General features: G+C 40.6%; 1 protein-coding gene and 1 non-coding gene across 2 annotated transcripts; one reads left to right on the forward strand and one right to left on the reverse strand.

Annotated features, from left to right (window-relative positions):
• Nucleotides 1-10,196: 10,196 nt before the first annotated feature.
• LOC144213355 (uncharacterized) lies at nt 10,197-17,541 on the reverse strand. The gene is made up of 2 exons (XM_077741779.1): nt 17,084-17,541; nt 10,197-14,544 (listed from the first exon to the last, which is right to left on the reverse strand). Exons 1-2 carry the CDS (start codon nt 17,205-17,207, stop codon nt 12,578-12,580), a joined length of 2,091 nt encoding a protein of 696 aa, XP_077597905.1. The 5' UTR covers nt 17,208-17,541; the 3' UTR covers nt 10,197-12,577.
• Nucleotides 17,542-17,852: 311 nt separating this feature from the next.
• On the forward strand, nt 17,853-17,934 carry trnal-uag (transfer RNA leucine (anticodon UAG)). The gene has a single exon. It is a non-coding gene; the product is annotated as a tRNA-Leu (tRNA).
• The last annotated feature ends 144 nt before the right edge of the window (nt 17,935-18,078 follow it).

The following is an 18,078-nucleotide window of genomic DNA, read 5'->3' on the forward strand; positions in this document are numbered from 1 at the left end:
TTATTTAATCTTGCACCCTTTTCACTATGATGTATTAAAAGTTACTAGAATAGAATTTAATTTAAACCTATTGGTTAAAATAGGAGCTTAAGGAGCTTGGAGAGTAGTCACGCTCTCAGGCCTCTGAATTGTTGACTCCCCCGCCCCTGCAGACGCGGCCTTAACTTTCATTCTATCTGCCTCAGTGTGTTTTCCTGTGTTCGAGTTTATTGAAGTGTTGGCCAGTAGCCCCAACAGGGGCGTGTGTGCAAAATGGAGAACAATGTTGCACCTTCACACCGAACAACACGTCACCCGATGGGTCCTTCACCAGGGCCATTAATGGCCTGCAGGCCCTAAACCACAATATGAAAAAGCATTCTGGAGTAGAATTATCCGCTTGGAAAGACTGGTGGGATAAGACCGTTGGAAAATGTAAGGATTTGGCCATATCTGTTGTGTTTTCTAAAGCCATATTTGCTACTAACTTGACATTGTATGGGTGTTGTCTTATCCGCTGTTTGCGCTCCAGTAGACTTATAACTACTGCAAATGCCTCTACAAATTCTAAATGTACCGGGGAAAGCAGTGAAGTCCAGGAGTACGGTAATTCCGAGGACGAATCGGGCAAACATGATTATGTTTCTTTTTCAGACCAGCCATGCGAGTAAGGAGTAGGCGGGCAAAATTGCAGTCACCTGATATTTCCTTTTGCGATTACTATAAAGTAATTAATAACACATATTATAAAAACAGTGAAATGTTGGGTTTATTCTGTAATACTATTATAAATGGGTGTATTTAATCATTTCTTTGTTAAACAATTCTTCCAATTGTCTGAAGAGAACTTGGGGTTGTAACCAGTCACCTAGTCCTCTCACAAGGACTGTTCATCCGACAGCTCACCCAGTCCCTGGCTCCGAGGACTGTTGATCCACGTTTGCAGCGAAGAGTCGTCAAGGACTCTTGCTACCAGCAGATGGATAACAAACACTCCCAGAAACACTCACATAGTGTTCCTACATAGTGACACACTTTGCACTTCTTTATGTAATTGTTATGCCAAATGAAGGCGTGATTGTAATTGTTATGCCAAATGAAGGCGTGATTGTTTAAATTCAAATGAAGGTTGGTTTTAGTTTCCTGTTTTGTTATTGTTAAATACCTTAATTGTTATTCTAGTTACAGATGTTGTTTTGCTTAGGCATGTTGGATTAATCAATAACCTTGTAATTGTTTTGATTTATGGCTTTAAAGCTGTACGAGAAATTACTGTTCAAGGAGATACTTTGGAGATCGTGAGGAAGTCTTGATGTATCTACCCTTATAAGGTTTTACCAAAGATGCATTTTTTAATTAAATGTCAATAATTGAATAAGATGTCTGCTTGCAGAGATTGATCATTATATCAGAAGTGTAATTATTAATGAACCTATCAGGGTGCATCTTATACGAGAAAAATTCCCAAATTCAATGATTTCAAGGCAATTTTAAAGGAAAAACTTACATGCGGAGGCAGCTATCATGTGAGAAAATATGGTATAAAAGTCGCACTTGAGTATTTGTCGCAGGCCAAACTATGAAAAAAAGTTGGACTTATAGTCCGGAAAAAATGGCAACTTGGTTGATTGTCACATTTATACTGGTGGAAAATAATATTATAATTCGAACCAAAATAATCAGCGTGAATGACTAAAATGTTTTTTGGTCACCATTTTCCATCCGAACACACACGTGTCTCTTAACCTGATATTTCCAAGACAATCTTTCACCACAAACTGAGCAGGAGAAAGGTTTCTCACCAGTGTCGGTTCTTGTGTGGCATTAAATTCCCATTTTTAGAGAAGATTTGACCGATAAATGAGCATGCAAAGGGCTTTTCGCCACTGTGGGTTCTCGTGTGTTCTGTCAAGTGCTCCTTCTGAGCGAATCTTTGGCCACACAGTGAGCAAGTGAAAGGTTTCTCACCGGTATGGGTCCTCGTGTGTTTTGTTAAATCTGACTTGGCAGGGAATCCTTCCCCACCCATGGAGCAGGAGAACGGTTTCTCGTCCGTGTGGGTTCTTTGGTGGATTTTTTAGGAGTTCTTGTGCGCAAATCTCTGGCTGCAGACCGAGCAGGCATAAGGTTTCTCCCCAGTATGCGTTCTGGTATGGATCGTCAATTTAGCCTTCTCCGCAAATCGTTGGCCACAAATAAAGCAGGAAAAAGGTTTCTCCCCAGTGTGTGTTCTCGTGTGCTGTGTCAGGTTCTGCTTGGAAGTCATTTTCTTACCGCAAACTGAGCAGGAAAAAGGTTTCTCACCAGTGTGAGCTCGGGTGTGGTTGGTTAGGTTTTGCTTGGAAGACAATTTCTTCCCCAAATGGAGCAGGGAAAAAGTTTCTCCCTGGTGTGGCTCCTCGTGTGCCTCTTCAAGTTGGACTTCTTCCCGTAGGTTTTCCCGCACTGTGAGCATTTATTGCCCGCGGACGCCGCATTGTGAACTTCGTCTTCGTCATTGGTGCCCAACAACGTAGCGGCGTTGCTATCCGTTAGCGGAGCGATGAGCTTGAGTGCTTCCGTTGAGCAGCTGCTGGCCTCGCTCAGACCGTCGTCTTCGCTTTTTAAAGGCTCAAAAGTGCACGTGAGGATGTCCATCTCTTCTTCTTTAACATTGGGGGGGGGGTCTCCTTCCTTTTTGAGGGGATTCGGCACCCCCTTAATGTGGGGGTTCCCAACTGTAATTAAATTCCTGCTCCTCTTTTACGGGTTCAAACTTTTCCTCCACTTTGATGAGTACAAATTCTTTCTCTTCTTTTTTGATATATGGAGACAATGCCCTGGGTGGATATCTGCGAGGTGGAGAAATGTCATTGTGTGCAAAATTCTTTGCTTATTTCAGTTTTCATTCATGTTAATCTGTCTTTTCAAATGAAAACAGAGTAAACAGGACACCAGTATGGTTTCTCAATATTGTCCATTTTCAAAAGACATTGTCATTGTAATACATCTTCATCTGAAAACAAGTGCTATTTTAATAAACACCGTTTTAATGATCGCCAATTGGTGAAAAAAGTAATCAATGCACCAACTAAAAGATTATTTAACTTTATACGAAACGACGGTGATTAATATTAAGTATATACTCGTCAGAATAAAATCCTTAGTAAATTAATTATTAATCAGTATTAGAGAATAGATAACGCGACTGAAATTGGAATTTCTATTATGAACGGAATTTTCATCAACAATTTATTAAGTTATCCTGGACGCCACAATTGAAAAACAGCTCCTTCTGGTGGTCAAATTACCGCTTTCTCATCTTTCAATTGCTCTTGTTTGGATATGTACTTGTACTGCAAGTACTTGGACTAAAGTATGTGTACTTGCGTGCACTTGTGTGTCCTTGTACTAAATGTATGGGTGCTATTGCTAAAACTATGTGCACTTGTAATACAAGTGTTGTACCCGTGATTTTCCACGGGTGGCAGTATTTCGCCTTTAAAAGACGGGTGAAATAATCAGACAGGTCCTTTGTTGTATTTCAAACCAACTTTAGTTATATCAAAGCAATTCACACAAAACATAATATACAATAACACTCAAATATATACATAGTAACATATTAACAACCCGTTATAATCCAAACAATGTACTTGTTGCAAAAACGATTATAACTTATGAGTATTGTAACTTGTTACCTTTTGTTCCGGCCGTCATATACTGCATACTTATTATGCTACCCTTATAACGGCGGCCGAAAGTAGCCTGCTGTAAACAATGCACCCGAGACTCGCACATTCACGCACACACATAAAAAAAGTAAACAACCAGCGGCCGAAGGTAGCTCGCTTTAAACAATACCCGAGACTCGCACATTTACGCGCACACATGAAAAAGTAAATAACCAGCCGCCGAAGGTAGCTTGCTGTAAACAATACCCGAGACTCGCACATTTACGCGCACACATAAAAAAAGTAAACAAGCATCACTAAGCATTACGTTCTTTCTCACATGCTACTATTGCCTCTTGCACATCTCACACTCAATCGTTATTCAAAACAAAGCAACATACCTTTAAAAGACGGGTGAAATAATCAGACAGGTCCTTTGTTGTATTTCAAACCAACTTAGAGAAATGTCTGAATAGCCCGTTATTATACTATACCAAGGTCTACGACCATTGGTTAATCACTGCGTGACTTGCGCGTGCCCATTACGTCATCGCCCCGTGTTTAACGCATGCTAGCGGCATGAGTCCCTTTTTAACTTAACACCTGCACTCATGTATAACATCAACTACTTCACCCTGTCACACTCTCCCCCACAAAAACAAATGTCGTCCCGACATTAATATGCTCCCAAACATTTCCACTTTGGTGAGCCGATGCTCATTAAAGTCCAGGCGGCACGGGCCACAGTTCAAATATAATCCACAACTCGTACGGTCCACGTTTTACTGGATGGCACAGTAATCACAGTCCATAACAGTCCATAACAGTCCATAACAGTCCATAACAGTCCATGACAGTCCATGACCGCATCATGCACGTCGTCCTTGTAGGTTCAAGCTTGTTGGAGTCCAAACAAAAAAGGTGGCTGCAGGTAATATGGATGCAGGTGTACTAACCAAGGGGCCACTCCTGGTGCAGGGTAAACAGTTAGCCGCTCCTGCGGTGACTGTGTACTATAACAGGAGGGGATTCCAAGATGGTCATAGGTCGTACGTCGTGGTGGGTGTCTCTCCCTTCTCGGCCGTTCATCAGTCAGCGCCTCAGGTTCCGTCACGGCGGTTGGCGGGGAAGTCTCTGATAACTGCTCATCACTAGGACCTTCAAGAGGAGGGTTTGCTCCCTCACCAGGCAGGTCCTCCAGCTGATGGTCCTCTTCTACTTGTACTGGTCCGGAAGCAGGGCCCCTCACTTCGTGTGTCTGGTCCACAGGCAGTGGCCTGTGCTCCGGCTCCATCTCTTGGGTACCTCTCTCATTTGGCTGGCGTAGCTCATAGTGGAAGTCATCTTCGTCATCGCTTTCTTTGTCTGACTCCTGATGAGATGCCGGCTGCTGTTTCTTCCTCAGCGTCCTCGTGCCGATTTTCCCTTCTTCTGGTGTTATCTCAACGGGCAAATGGTCACAAGACATTAGTAGATTTCTGTACAGAATTCTGGAACGATCTTTACCTCTTCCTGGCCTAACTTCATAAATTAGTAGGCCAGATCCCATTTGCTTCACCACTGTGTGAACTGTATCTTCCCAGAAGTCACGGAGTTTCCCGGGCCCTCCTCTTGGTGTCAGATTTTCCATCAGGATGCGCTCTCCTGGTTGTAGCACAGAACTCCTTACTGTAGTGTCATAGTGCTTTTTACCTTTTTCTGCCGCTTTCCGTGCATTCTCGGTGGCAATGGTGTACGCCTCCTCCATCCCTCTTCTCAATTTCTCCACATAGTCCTGCTGTCCATCTGCATCGGACCTGTTGCATAGTCCAAAGAGCATGTCCACTGGAAGCCTTGGCGAACTCCCGAACAGTAGATAAAATGGTGAATAACCTGTCACATCACAACGGGTACAGTTGTAAACATGCACAAGTTTATTCGAAGGCTCCTTCCAATTCGATTTCTGTATCTCCGTCGATTCTGGTTCAGTTTCATTTGTCTTTTTGCCAGCAGATTCCAGATTTGAAGAGGAGCTCATCTCTTTTGCGTTCAGAGGTTTAGCTTGTACGTTTCTTGATGTCCGAATGTCTGGTTTTGGTTTGACCTTTGGGAATCTACTCGTCTTTGTCTGTTGAGTAGGAATTGATTCACTAGATTTTTGACATTCAAGGGGAGACTTGTCAGTATCTCTACCATATTGGGTCAAAGCTCTTGTTGATTCTATCTTTAACCTCTCATTCGCCTGTTCTTGTTCCCTTTCTTTCAAGAATGTAACTTTTTCCAGCTTCAGTAATTCAAGCTCCTCTTTCAGTACTTCCTCCCTCTGGCGAGATGCCATATTCTCTCTTTCTGTTGCTTGCTTGGTCTGAAAAAGTTTCTCCTTCTCCGCAACAAGCATGTCTACCTGTTTCTCCAGAGCCTTTTGCTCTTCTTGTAGTATTCTAATCTCATCAGTTTTCCGCTGCTCGGCTTGTTCAAACTGAAGTTCAAGATGGTCAATCTTTTTCTGAAAGGCTTCTCTCTGTTGCGATATGTCCTCTTCCAGTCTTTTGATGATGTGATCTTTAGATTGAACGATTTCATCAGTATGCAAGTTTTCTAGCGCCAAGAGTTTTTTCTGTCGGGCTATTTCCTCTTCATAAGATGAAAGCTTCAATTCTTTTGCTTCCACATCTGCTGCTGCCTTTGCTAAACAGCCAACTGTTTTGTCAAGCTGGTCCTTCAATTCTATAATTTCGTACCGCTGATTTTCTATAGCTTCATTTCTCGCAGAGAGCTGCTCCAACAAATCTCTTCTTTGCTTAGCTTGTTCTTGTTTCATGGCTTCAAGGTCCCTCTTGAGAATTTTTTCGCGCTCAAGAGAGGCCAAGTGTTCACTATTTATTGCCTGCTTTGCCCCAAAAAGTCTCTGCCACCCCAGTCTTCTGTCTTCATACAACATCCTTATCCCCTCTTTTAATTTTAACAACTCAGACATACCTTTGTCCTCGTCTTTGAGTTCGTTCCTTTCCAGGTGGTTAGCGATGTGACCCAACAATTTGAATTCTGATATGCGTTTCGTTTTCCCTATGTTAAGGAAATCACATATTTCTAACAGGTCATTAACTGTTAGCTTGTACAACATTTCTTCTACCTCTATGCGTACTTGCTCCCGTTCCATTTCCATTTTCTCAACACGGTAGGAGTTTGGTTTATGATGCAAAAGTGTGAGCACTGAACTGGCACGTTTTTACCGTCTCTCTGATGATCTCTACTGGCCTCAGATGACGAGTACTCTGCCAACTTCACGTCCCTTTTCACCACAACACCTCTCCTCACTGTCTTGTTCCTGGATGTGGTTGGTTCTGCTGGCTCAGCATTCAGTAGTCAGGTTGTGAATACTGGTCATCTAAGCAGCAATCCCAGCGGTGGCTCCAAAAATGTTGTACCCGTGATTTTCCACGGGTGGCAGTATTTCGCCTTTAAAAGACGGGTGAAATAATCAGACAGGTCCTTTGTTGTATTTCAAACCAACTTTAGTTATATCAAAGCAATTCACACAAAACATAATATACAATAACACTCAAATATATACATAGTAACATATTAACAACCCGTTATAATCCAAACAATGTACTTGTTGCAAAAACGATTATAACTTATGAGTATTGTAACTTGTTACCTTTTGTTCCGGCCGTCATATACTGCATACTTATTATGCTACCCTTATAACGGCGGCCGAAAGTAGCCTGCTGTAAACAATGCACCCGAGACTCGCACATTCACGCACACACATAAAAAAAGTAAACAACCAGCGGCCGAAGGTAGCTCGCTTTAAACAATACCCGAGACTCGCACATTTACGCGCACACATGAAAAAGTAAATAACCAGCCGCCGAAGGTAGCTTGCTGTAAACAATACCCGAGACTCGCACATTTACGCGCACACAAAAAAAGTAAACAAGCATCACTAAGCATTACGTTCTTTCTCACATGCTACTATTGCCTCTTGCACATCTCACACTCAATCGTTATTCAAAACAAAGCAACATACCTTTAAAAGACGGGTGAAATAATCAGACAGGTCCTTTGTTGTATTTCAAACCAACTTAGAGAAATGTCTGAATAGCCCGTTATTATACTATACCAAGGTCTATGACCATTGGTTAATCACTGCGTGACTTGCGCGTGCCCATTACGTCATCGCCCCGTGTTTAACGCATGCTAGCGGCATGAGTCCCTTTTTAACTTAACACCTGCACTCATGTATAACATCAACTACTTCACCCTGTCACACAAGCAAGAGCCTATATTTTCACGTACCTTATTGACAGAGGGTCATAAAATATACCTAATTTTGGAATATTATTCCTTGAGAGCCATACTCAGAATTTCAAATTAAAAAAACACTGCTTTTAAAGTACAAAACTCACATCTTTTAATTACATTGTTACACGGATGCTAGTCCATGATAATCAACGAGTATGCATTCACACGGGAGTCTAATGATATAAAAATTATGATTAAAGCTGGGCTTTTAGCTTATAAATTAGCCATACGCACCCAACAAAAGTGCCACATATGGCTCGCGAGCCTGAGGTTCTCTATACCTGGTTTAGAGGTGTCATATTGTCATCCGGTACGACTGATAAAACCGAACCGTACACCCGTGTAAAAGCCCAAAACGAAGTTTTGGTATACGTGAACATCAGGAAAACGTGTTTTTGACGTTAAAACTGGGTCAGCTGACTCCGAGAAGTCACTTAACCGAAAACAAATATCAGACTCGACTGTGTTTACATGATAAACCTCAACCACGGAGGGTGAAAATAAATCTATAAATATTCAAATGATCATCTATTTGAGAGATATGAGAGTAATAAAACCATTTACCTGATATTTTTTTTGGTGTTTGTTGTTATCTTGCTCGGTGATGCGTTGATCCTAATCGCCTTGTTTGTCCCCTTATGTCGCAGTTATGCCAGGCTAAGCTAGGCTAAGCTAGGTTTCAGCCTTCGTTCATAAAATTCGAAAGGAAATGAAACAAATGCTCTGTTCCGATACTTTTGGTGGATTCTTTCATGAGGCTAATAAGAAACAAAAAGCGCGAAATAAAAAGCACATTGCCTTAAAACCCCGTAAAAATTCAAACACTTCAAACTATCGTATTGATTAGACAGAAACCCCGTCTCGCCGCTAGGTGGCAGCATTACGCCCAACTGCCGGAAATACAAGAGATGAAGACTCACAGCCTTTTGGATCCGCGTTTTTATTATATTCCTCATTTTTAGTCACTTAAATCTACCATATTGAAGTTTAAATTAGTCCTTTCCTTTTGTTTCATGTTTTATTTTGAAGCATAACTAAAAAAAAGTACGTTTTAAATCTTAATAACGCAAATAACGCTTCTCTTCTTTGTCACCTTTGAATTTGGAAGGTTGATTTTATTCAACAAAAAGACCCAAAAATTATTTTCACCAAAAAGAGAGCTTTATTGGAAGTGCACAAAATATGACAAGATAACTTATAATATGACAAAAGTATAAGGACATTGTACTAAATTATTTTGACAAATTTCATTCTTTCACACCATATTTCTACTAATGTTTCTTAGATCCTAGATTCAATATATCATTTATTTTCATTAAAATGGATTAAGTTTGAATAAGACTCAATATTCTTATTAGATTTGCAAATAAATTCTATAGACAAATACTGCAATTTTCAAATTTCGTTTTTAACTGTAAAGACATTTTCCATATTATTTACATCACATTATTGATTATTTACTTTGTAATTTCCCAATTTAGGCTCTACTATTTCGGATAGAATTGTGAAGTAAATAAAATCTTCAACAACACTGAATTTTATTATACAGACGATCCCCTACTTACGAACAAACGGTACATACGAACATTTCTGCAAATTGCGTTGATGTCGAAGAATGTTCATAAGTTCGATTTTGTATTGCGCGTCTTTTTCTGAGTAGTGTTTCTTTCCGCCGCTAATACCGACGCCTGGCTCTGTAAGAGCTCAGCTCACCCAGCATCTACCTTTCTCTGCCCAGTTCGTTGCAATGCAGAAGTACGTGGCGTAACCCCAGTGCGCAAAGAATCTTTTTCATTTCTATCATTAAATATCCGGTGCACTCATTATTCAATATGGTTGGTGAAAAGCGAAAAAGGCTTCTAGTGAGGGAGGTGCAAGGAAGAGGCAAGCCATTTCATTTGAATCCTAAGCGGCAATAATAAACAACCTTGATGCATGTGAGAAAGTGGTGAGCGTTGCACGGGAATACAACTTGAATCGTTCGACCGTCAGTACCATTTATAAACAGAAAGATCGAGCAGCAGGACTTAAACATTGAACGTTGCACAAAGGTTGCAAATCAATTAAATGATGCCATACAGTGCTACCGCATCATTTATGATGAAAAAAAAGAAGATAGCTTCTAGATAGTTTCTTTCGGCCAGTTTCTAGTAAATCTCTCTCTAATGCAGGGGTGGCCAACCAGTCAGAGACCAAGACCCACATTTTTTACTGTGTTACCGCAAAGAGCCACATTTTTTACTGTGTTACCGCAAAGAGCCACATCACACACATACCTTTGCTCAGCCAGATTTATTGTAAATGTCACACACCAGCACAGTAATGACATAAATTGACTCCTACAGTAATAACAGCACAGGCCAGTCATTATCAACAATGAACATTGTGTGCACTGTCTCACACAGACAAACTCTCAGTTTAACCAAGTCCACAAACAAAAATATAATAATTTACAATAGCGTTTTTCTTTTACTATGCATGTTACTTAGTGGGACTTCTGTCATAAAATCAGAGCCTATTTTTGCGCAACATTCGCTCCTTGTGAGCTGTCATTTATTATGAATGGCTTTTAACTAGCGCGCCCACCACGTGGGTGTACACCTCGCTCTCCTATTGGCTGCTCCCGGCTGAGCACTCTCGCCTTGGTCTGCCTCGCAGGGGTTGTGGCTTTTTCAGCTGACGCTCGATCTTTGGGATACTTTTTGTGTGCGCGACGCCGTTCATTGTTGCTTCTGGTTCACGGGAGCTCTCCCACTCTGTTAAAAACGTTTACTCAAATGACCTTGCTCCTACTGGGAAACTTTGAGGTATTTTCATCCCAAGCACATGCGCATTGGACGAAAATACCGTATTGAACTCAAGCGAAGCGCACACGCAAATAAAACACAAATACAAACTTTGATATGGACGTAAGAGCCGCATGAAACCGGGCAAAGAGCCGCATGCGGCTCGCGAGCCGTGGGTTGGCCACCCCTGCTCTAATGTATGTATACAGTACTGTATGTATTCTCCCCATTTTATTAAATTATTTTTTCAGTACAAACCAATGCCGGTTACTTATACAAGCCTTAAACATACAAATGCACTTATATAAACCCTCAATATACTTATATAGACATTAAACATGAATTATAATACAAAATATAGCACTGAATCAACTTCAATTTGAAGAATTTCAACTTATGAACACTTTCAACTTATGAACAAGCGCTCGGAACCTAACTCCTTTGTAAGTAGGGGAGCGTCTGTACAGTAATACTTTGACATACAACTGTTCCAACATAAGAAACAAATTTAAGATATGAGCCTACCAGATGGTTCCCAAAGGAGTCGGTAGTAAATTAGAACAAATTTGATGTTTTTTTAGGATGGAAATGACTTAATTTATATTTTGTTCATTTCTATGGGAAGAATTGACTTGAGATACGAGTCAATTGACATACTAGCTCAATCCCGCAAGGAACTAGTATCTTAAGGTAATACTGTATTTGAAGTGTGGATTGTTATTACACGTTAAAAAGTGTAAACATGATTTTCAGAATGCAAAATACAATTATACTTTGATTACAATGATCTTTCATGGAGAATTTGATAAAGCAAGCAAAGCCGTCCTTGGTTATTGCTTGTCACAACACATTTGCATCTTTTAAGCCTATCCTTACGACTCTATCTCTGGCAAGAAGCTGAGCAGGAAAAGGGTTTCTGACCAATGTGGGCAATTGTGTTTTTAAGATATTCCTGCCAAAAATTGAGCAAAAAGGTGCTTTTCTCCTGTGTGGGTTGTCGAGTCTTCTTTTTAGGTTCCCTAATGTGAAAATGTTGGAACATTAACTGCGCCTGGAAATGTTTTTGAATTCTGCAGCTTTTTAATTGGGCTGTTGAAGCGCATCTGTGGTCACAAACTGAGCAGGAAAACATTGTTCTCCAGTGTGGGTTAATAAGTGTTCTTCTAAGCTTCTCTTTCGGGAAAATGTCCGACCACAAACTGAGCAGGAAAATGGCTTTTAACCAGTGTGTACTTGTGTGCCTTTTTAAGTTTTGCTTTTGAGAAAGTGATTTACCACAAACTGGACACGAAAATGGTTTCTCACCAGAGTGGGTTCTTGTGTGAGCTTTTAAGTTTCCCTTGTGTCTGAATCCTTGACCACAAACTGAGCATGAACATGATTTTTCACCAGTTCTTAGGTGGGCTTTTAAGCTTTCCTTGTTTGTGAATTGTAGACCACAAATTGAACACAAAAATGGCTTTTCACCTGTGTGGGTTCTTAGGTGGGCTTTTAAGCTTTTCCCGTTTGTGAATCGTCGACCACAAATTGAACATGAAAACCTGTATATGTTCTTGTGTGGCTTTTTAAGTATTGCTGTCGAGAAAAGGCATGACCACAAATTGAGCACGAAAATGTTTTTTCACCAGTGTGGGTTACTACGTGTCGTTTTAAGTTTCCCTTCTCTGTGAATCTTTGAAAAGAAACTGAACATGAAAATGTTTTTTCACCTTTGTGGGTCTTTGTGTGGGTCTTTAAGTTTTCTTTTTTAGAAAAGGCTTTACTGCAAACTGAACACGAAAATGTTTTTTCACCAGGGTGGGTTATTACGTGTCTTTCTAAGCTTCCCTTCTGTGTGAATGCTTTACCACAAACTGAAAATGAAAAGATTTTTTAACCTGTGTGGGTTCTTGTGTGGGTTTTTAAGTTTTCTTTTTTAGAAAAGGCTTTACTGCAAACTGAACACGAAAATGTTTTTTCACCTGTGTGGGTTAGTATGTGTTTTTTTAAGCTTCCCTTCTTTGTGAATCTTTGACCACAAACTGAACATGAGAACGGTTTTTCACCTGTGTGGGTTCTTGTGTGTCTTTTTAAGCTGTCTTTTGTAGAAAAGGCTTTACTGCAAACTGAACACGAAAATGGTTTTTCACCAGTGTGGGTTAGTGCGTGTTTTTTCAAGCTTGCCTTCACTGTGAATCTTTGACCACAAGCTGAACATGAAAATGGTTTTTCACCAGTGTGGGTTATTACGTGTTTTTTTAAGCTTGCCTTCACTGTGAATCTTTGACCACAAGTTGAACATGAAAATGGTTTTTCACCAGTGTGGGTTATTACGTGTTTTTTTAAGCTTCCCTTCTCTGTGAATGCTTTACCACAAACTGAACACGAAAATGGCTTTTCACCAGTGTGGGTTCTTGTGTGTACTTTTAATTTATCCTTCAGTCTAAATGTCTGACCACAAACTGAACACGAAAATGGTTTTTCACCAGTGTGTGTTCGTGCATGCCTATTTAAGTGTCCAATCAGTGTGAATTTTTTACCACAAACTGAACATGAAAATGGTTTTTCACCTGTGTGGGTTTTTGTGTGGGTTTTTAAGTTTTCTTTTTTAGAAAAGGCTTTACTGCAAACTGAACACGAAAATGGTTTTTCACCAGTGTGGGTTATTACGTGTTTTTTTAAGCTTCCCTTCTCTGTGAATCCTTGACCACAAACTGAACATGAAAATGGTTTTTCACCAGTGTGGGTTATTATGTGTTTTTTTAAGCTTGCCTTCACTGTGAATCTTTGACCACAAACTGAACACGAAAATGGTTTTTCACCAGTGTGTGTTCTTGCATGCCTATTTAAGTGTCCAATCTGTGTGAATTTTTGACCACAAACTGAACATGAAAATGGTTTTTCACCTGTATGGGTTCTTGTGTGCCTTTTTAAGTTTTCTTTTGTAGAAAAGGCTTTACTGCAAACAGAACACGAAAATGTTTTTTTACCAGTGTGTGTTCTTGCATGACTAGTTAAGCTTGCCTTCACTGTGAATCTTTGGCCACAAACTGAACATGAAAATGGTTTTTCACCCGTGTGGGTTCTTGTGTGTATTTTCAAAGAAGACTTTTTCCCAAAAGTTTCCCCACACTGAAAGCATTTGCAGAGTTTGTCACCGCTGGGATTTTTCATATCTTCATCATCATCATCATCATCATCAACATCATCATCATCATCATCATCATCATCAAGCAACTTGTTGCCATCTGATAAAGGAGAAATTACATTTTCTGCTCGCCATCCTTCTGTTGAGCTGCCGTTCAGTAGCTCCACCCCTCTGTTGGCCACGCCCAGATCATCTTCACTCTTGAAAGATGCCCCAGTTGAACATTTGACACATTCGTTTTTGATTGGAGATTGGTCTTCTCTTTTGCATTGTTGAGGGAACTCTGGCTTCTCTTTAATCTGGGGCCATGCTGAGGCGTTTGCAGGCTCCGCCCCTTCACTGGCCACGCCCAGATAATCCCTTTTAACGGACTCACCTGGTGACCAGGTGAAATGATCTTCCTCCTTTTTGATTGGAAGTTGCTCTTCTATTTGTTTTAGAGGGAACTCTGGCTCCTCCTCTTTAATTAGGGGCCCTGTTTTGGTGTTAGCAGGCTCCACCCCTCCACTGGCAACACCCAGAACATCTTTCTTCTTCAGTAACTCACCAAGTGAACAGGTGAAATCATCTTCCTCCCTTTTGATTGGAAGTTTCTCGTCTCCTATTTGTTGCTGAGAGAACTGTAGCTTTTCCTCTTTGATTTGGGGGAGCTCAACTTCCCCTTCAAGGTCAACAGACTCCTGCCCATCAGCACTATGATCATTTCTGAAACCTGCAAGGACACAAACATAATTGATTAACCATTTTCTAATTATAAAATGACTGAATTTCTTGTTCACAGAAATTAAACCAAACGGAAGAGGGCCCCATACATTCATTTTGTCTCAATGCTGTACTTACTACTGTATTATTTTCTTCAACAGCAACACGAGTTGAAAACTGTTTATGGGTGCATTTTTCAAAGTAAGGCACTATTAGTCAGAAAAGTTTCTTCACTGGTGATGTATCTCCTTAAAATTAGTCAAATCTTTTTTGGAGCCCTTTCATTGTAAACATTCTCTTTTATGTTTTAGATTTTAATTTAATAAAAATGCTTTCACCAAAGGGGAGACATTAAAAAAGGATTAACTTGTATTAAGTAGCAGGTCTGTTATTATTTGGAGGATTAATGAGATTGAAATAGAGGTAAAGTCTGATTGGACACTTAATTTCCCTTAGGTACGAGTGTGAGCGTGAATGGTTGTTTTTCTCCTCATGCTCTGCGATTGGCTGGCCACCGATTCAAGGTGTTCCTCGCCTCTGCCCTGAACGCAGCCGGGATAGGCTCATGCACCCCATAACAAGATTTAGCATTGCAGAAAATGAATGAATGAAGGGATCAAAAACAATGGGAGAAGCTCAGCAGCAAATCTCGGCTGGTTAGATGGTGCATTTCCAAAAATTCTATATTTTCTGGCACTTGGCTGCCAGATTCAAGTATTCGGCCTTCTTGCCTTCGAAGGTGGTGTCGATCCCCTCCTCTGATGGTACTGGTAGTTCTATGAAGTGAAGCGCTCTTGCCTTGGAGCACCATACCTCAATGTCTGTGCGGATTGATGCAGTGAATATCTCTAAGGATAGTTAATATTCTATTTATTTATAAGCTGCATTTGAATTTTAGCATTAAATGTTGAACTACTTTTGCAGGCCGCACCACGGAGTGGTAGTGGGCCAGGCTTGGCCTTCGGGCCGCAACTTTGAGATCATTGTTTGATCACTGCTCTCGTTGTTTAGTTCATCTTAATTTTTTTCCAAGATGGCGCCTTTCACACCGGCTGCCGGTGGAGGTAGCTCTGCCCACTCATGTCTTTCAGGTTTTACAGCCCTTCTATCTTTTTTCATGACATTTTAATATTTCTTAATACATTCCTTTTTACTTTACTTTGTACTTTATACTTTAATGTTTTTACAACTTTCCTTGTTATGTTAGCCTGGATTCTTTCTGCTACTTATTTTTTGGAACCATTCAGCCATGCCTACGCTCTCATACACATGGGACTAGCTGTTACAATACGCAGCAAAAGGGGCAACACTTCAATACTGGTGGATATTCGGCGCACGACAAAAGTGGCGGGAGAAGAAGCAACACCTCTGACCAATCATTCCATCATGGGCTTCATAATTACCAGGCCAGAAACGGAGTCGAGGAGTTCTACTCTCCTACTCTTGTCTTCAGCTCCACACTTCTGAGGAACTGTGTGGATAAGCTTGGAAGAGTGACTCTGCATATTCTCTACCTCGGTCACAGGTTGCAAAAGTTCCCCATCTTGTGGAAGACTTCCTGTGTGTTGTTCCAAAAAAGACTGCGCTACAATGGTAAACAGCCTCTCATGTCATAGCCACCTGGCTTGATCGCATCTCGACATTTTGGTCATATCGCGGGCGGACTGTTCGATCTAAATTTTCATCGTACCACGAGCATGTCGTAGGTTGAGGTACCACTGTACAAGAATATTTCATGTTCAGAACAATACATCATGGTGGGCAGCAATGTTTTATCTGAATACAAGGTTACTTTAAAGTTACAGAACACATACCTGTCAACCTCTGCCGTTAACTGCCCATATAAATGATTATTATTCCCCGTACAAACCCCCCAAAAACTGTACAAACACCGTACGACGTATGTTTACGCGCGGTAACTTGTTTCTTACTATGTGGCTCCTCCATGCTTGCTTCCATGATATTTACTCTATGTATATCTACGCATGTGCATGTCATCCTTTACCGATATTGCCGTACGCATCTCTAAAAAAAATACATACAATTGAGGATAATTTTTGCTGGTATACCGTGACAATAGTAACGATCGATGACAGTAGCGTCGTTGGCTACCAGCCTACGAAACTATCTAGATTTTAGCCAAAACGGTCTCGTTGAGATGGGTTGTCATAAATATTGGCGATTTTTTTTGTATTTCCCCGTACAAAAGTCGATGTACGGCGTACATGATTTGAAATGGTAAGAAAACGTATAACATACGTATAAAACGTACAAATTGACAGGTATGAGAACAGTAATCTAAAGGAAGATGTTGCAGATTAAAGGCATGAATATTGAGCAGCTGGCGACACCTAGTGGTTTATCATTGTAACACGTTCTCAGCTCTAGTAATAATGCTGAGCGCTGTCGTGCTTCGATTCATTCAATAAAGTCACGATCAGAAACAACATTGCCCACCCCGTTAAATATTTCATTATGAAATATTAATTGTGTAACAAAAAGTATATATTGGTCTATTATGCAATAATGATCGTCAAAACTGAACGTACCTTCGAGTTTGTGAAGAACAACTTTAACTTGCATCATTTTGCAAACAATAGAATGTTGATGACATGAGAGATCCTCTTTCACGCTATTAAGTTCCATCTGAAACTTTTCTGAAACCGGCTTCATTCTCGCAGGCGATTTTTCCACACTTTTTTGTGTTCGCTTGACGACGTGCTGATGCAGACGACGTGTTCCTTTGTTAGCTGCCAGCTAGGCTAAAGTACGACTCCCAAAACGGATTGAAGAAAAACGGACTGGCCTCCGATTCCACAAACTATTTAATTTTGAGCATGTTGTCGAGGTTTAGTTTCATTTACGTTCAATCAAATTGAGGAGAAACAAGAGGCGCACAAACAAAAAGTTAAAATCCTAGCCATGCAGAAATGAACACCCCACCCCTTCTTCCTCTTTAGGTTTTCCGGTTGGAGGCAGCCAACGTACTGCAGCATTATCGCCCTCTACTGTCTCAGTACCTCACGCCAGGTTCTCAATTCAGATTTTAAACAGAGGGGGTGATAATGTTAAATTTGGTCTCCTAATGCCACAGCGTGAAGAGAGCAGCTCGAAGTCCAGTTCGAGTCTAGCTAGCCGTGACACTAAATCGAAAAGCTACATTTTGAGAAAAAGTTAGGTAATTTTAAGAACATTTGCTTTAAATGATACATTGTGTTTAATCTTATTGCAAGTAACAAATTACATGTTTCAATATTTAAATATAAGGGTGTTTAAGGTTCATTTACAATTAATGCATGCGCTACTTAAATTTTCACTGGTAGTGTGGCCGAGCGGTCTAAGGCGCTGGATTTAGGCTCCAGTCTCTCAGGAGGCGTGGGTCCAAATCCCACCGCTGCCAATAATTCATGCACTGAATATGTAGAATTTGTTCTTAGTGTATATGGCTCTTCACTAACCTGGAAGACAAAATATGAAACCATGGTTGAGAGAGCTGAGTCCCAAACTCACTAATATGAGTGTTGTTTTTGCACACCACCGTGCC

This window comes from Stigmatopora nigra, chromosome 20, assembly GCF_051989575.1.
Source record: "Stigmatopora nigra isolate UIUO_SnigA chromosome 20, RoL_Snig_1.1, whole genome shotgun sequence".
Lineage (NCBI taxonomy): Eukaryota > Metazoa > Chordata > Actinopteri > Syngnathiformes > Syngnathidae > Stigmatopora > Stigmatopora nigra.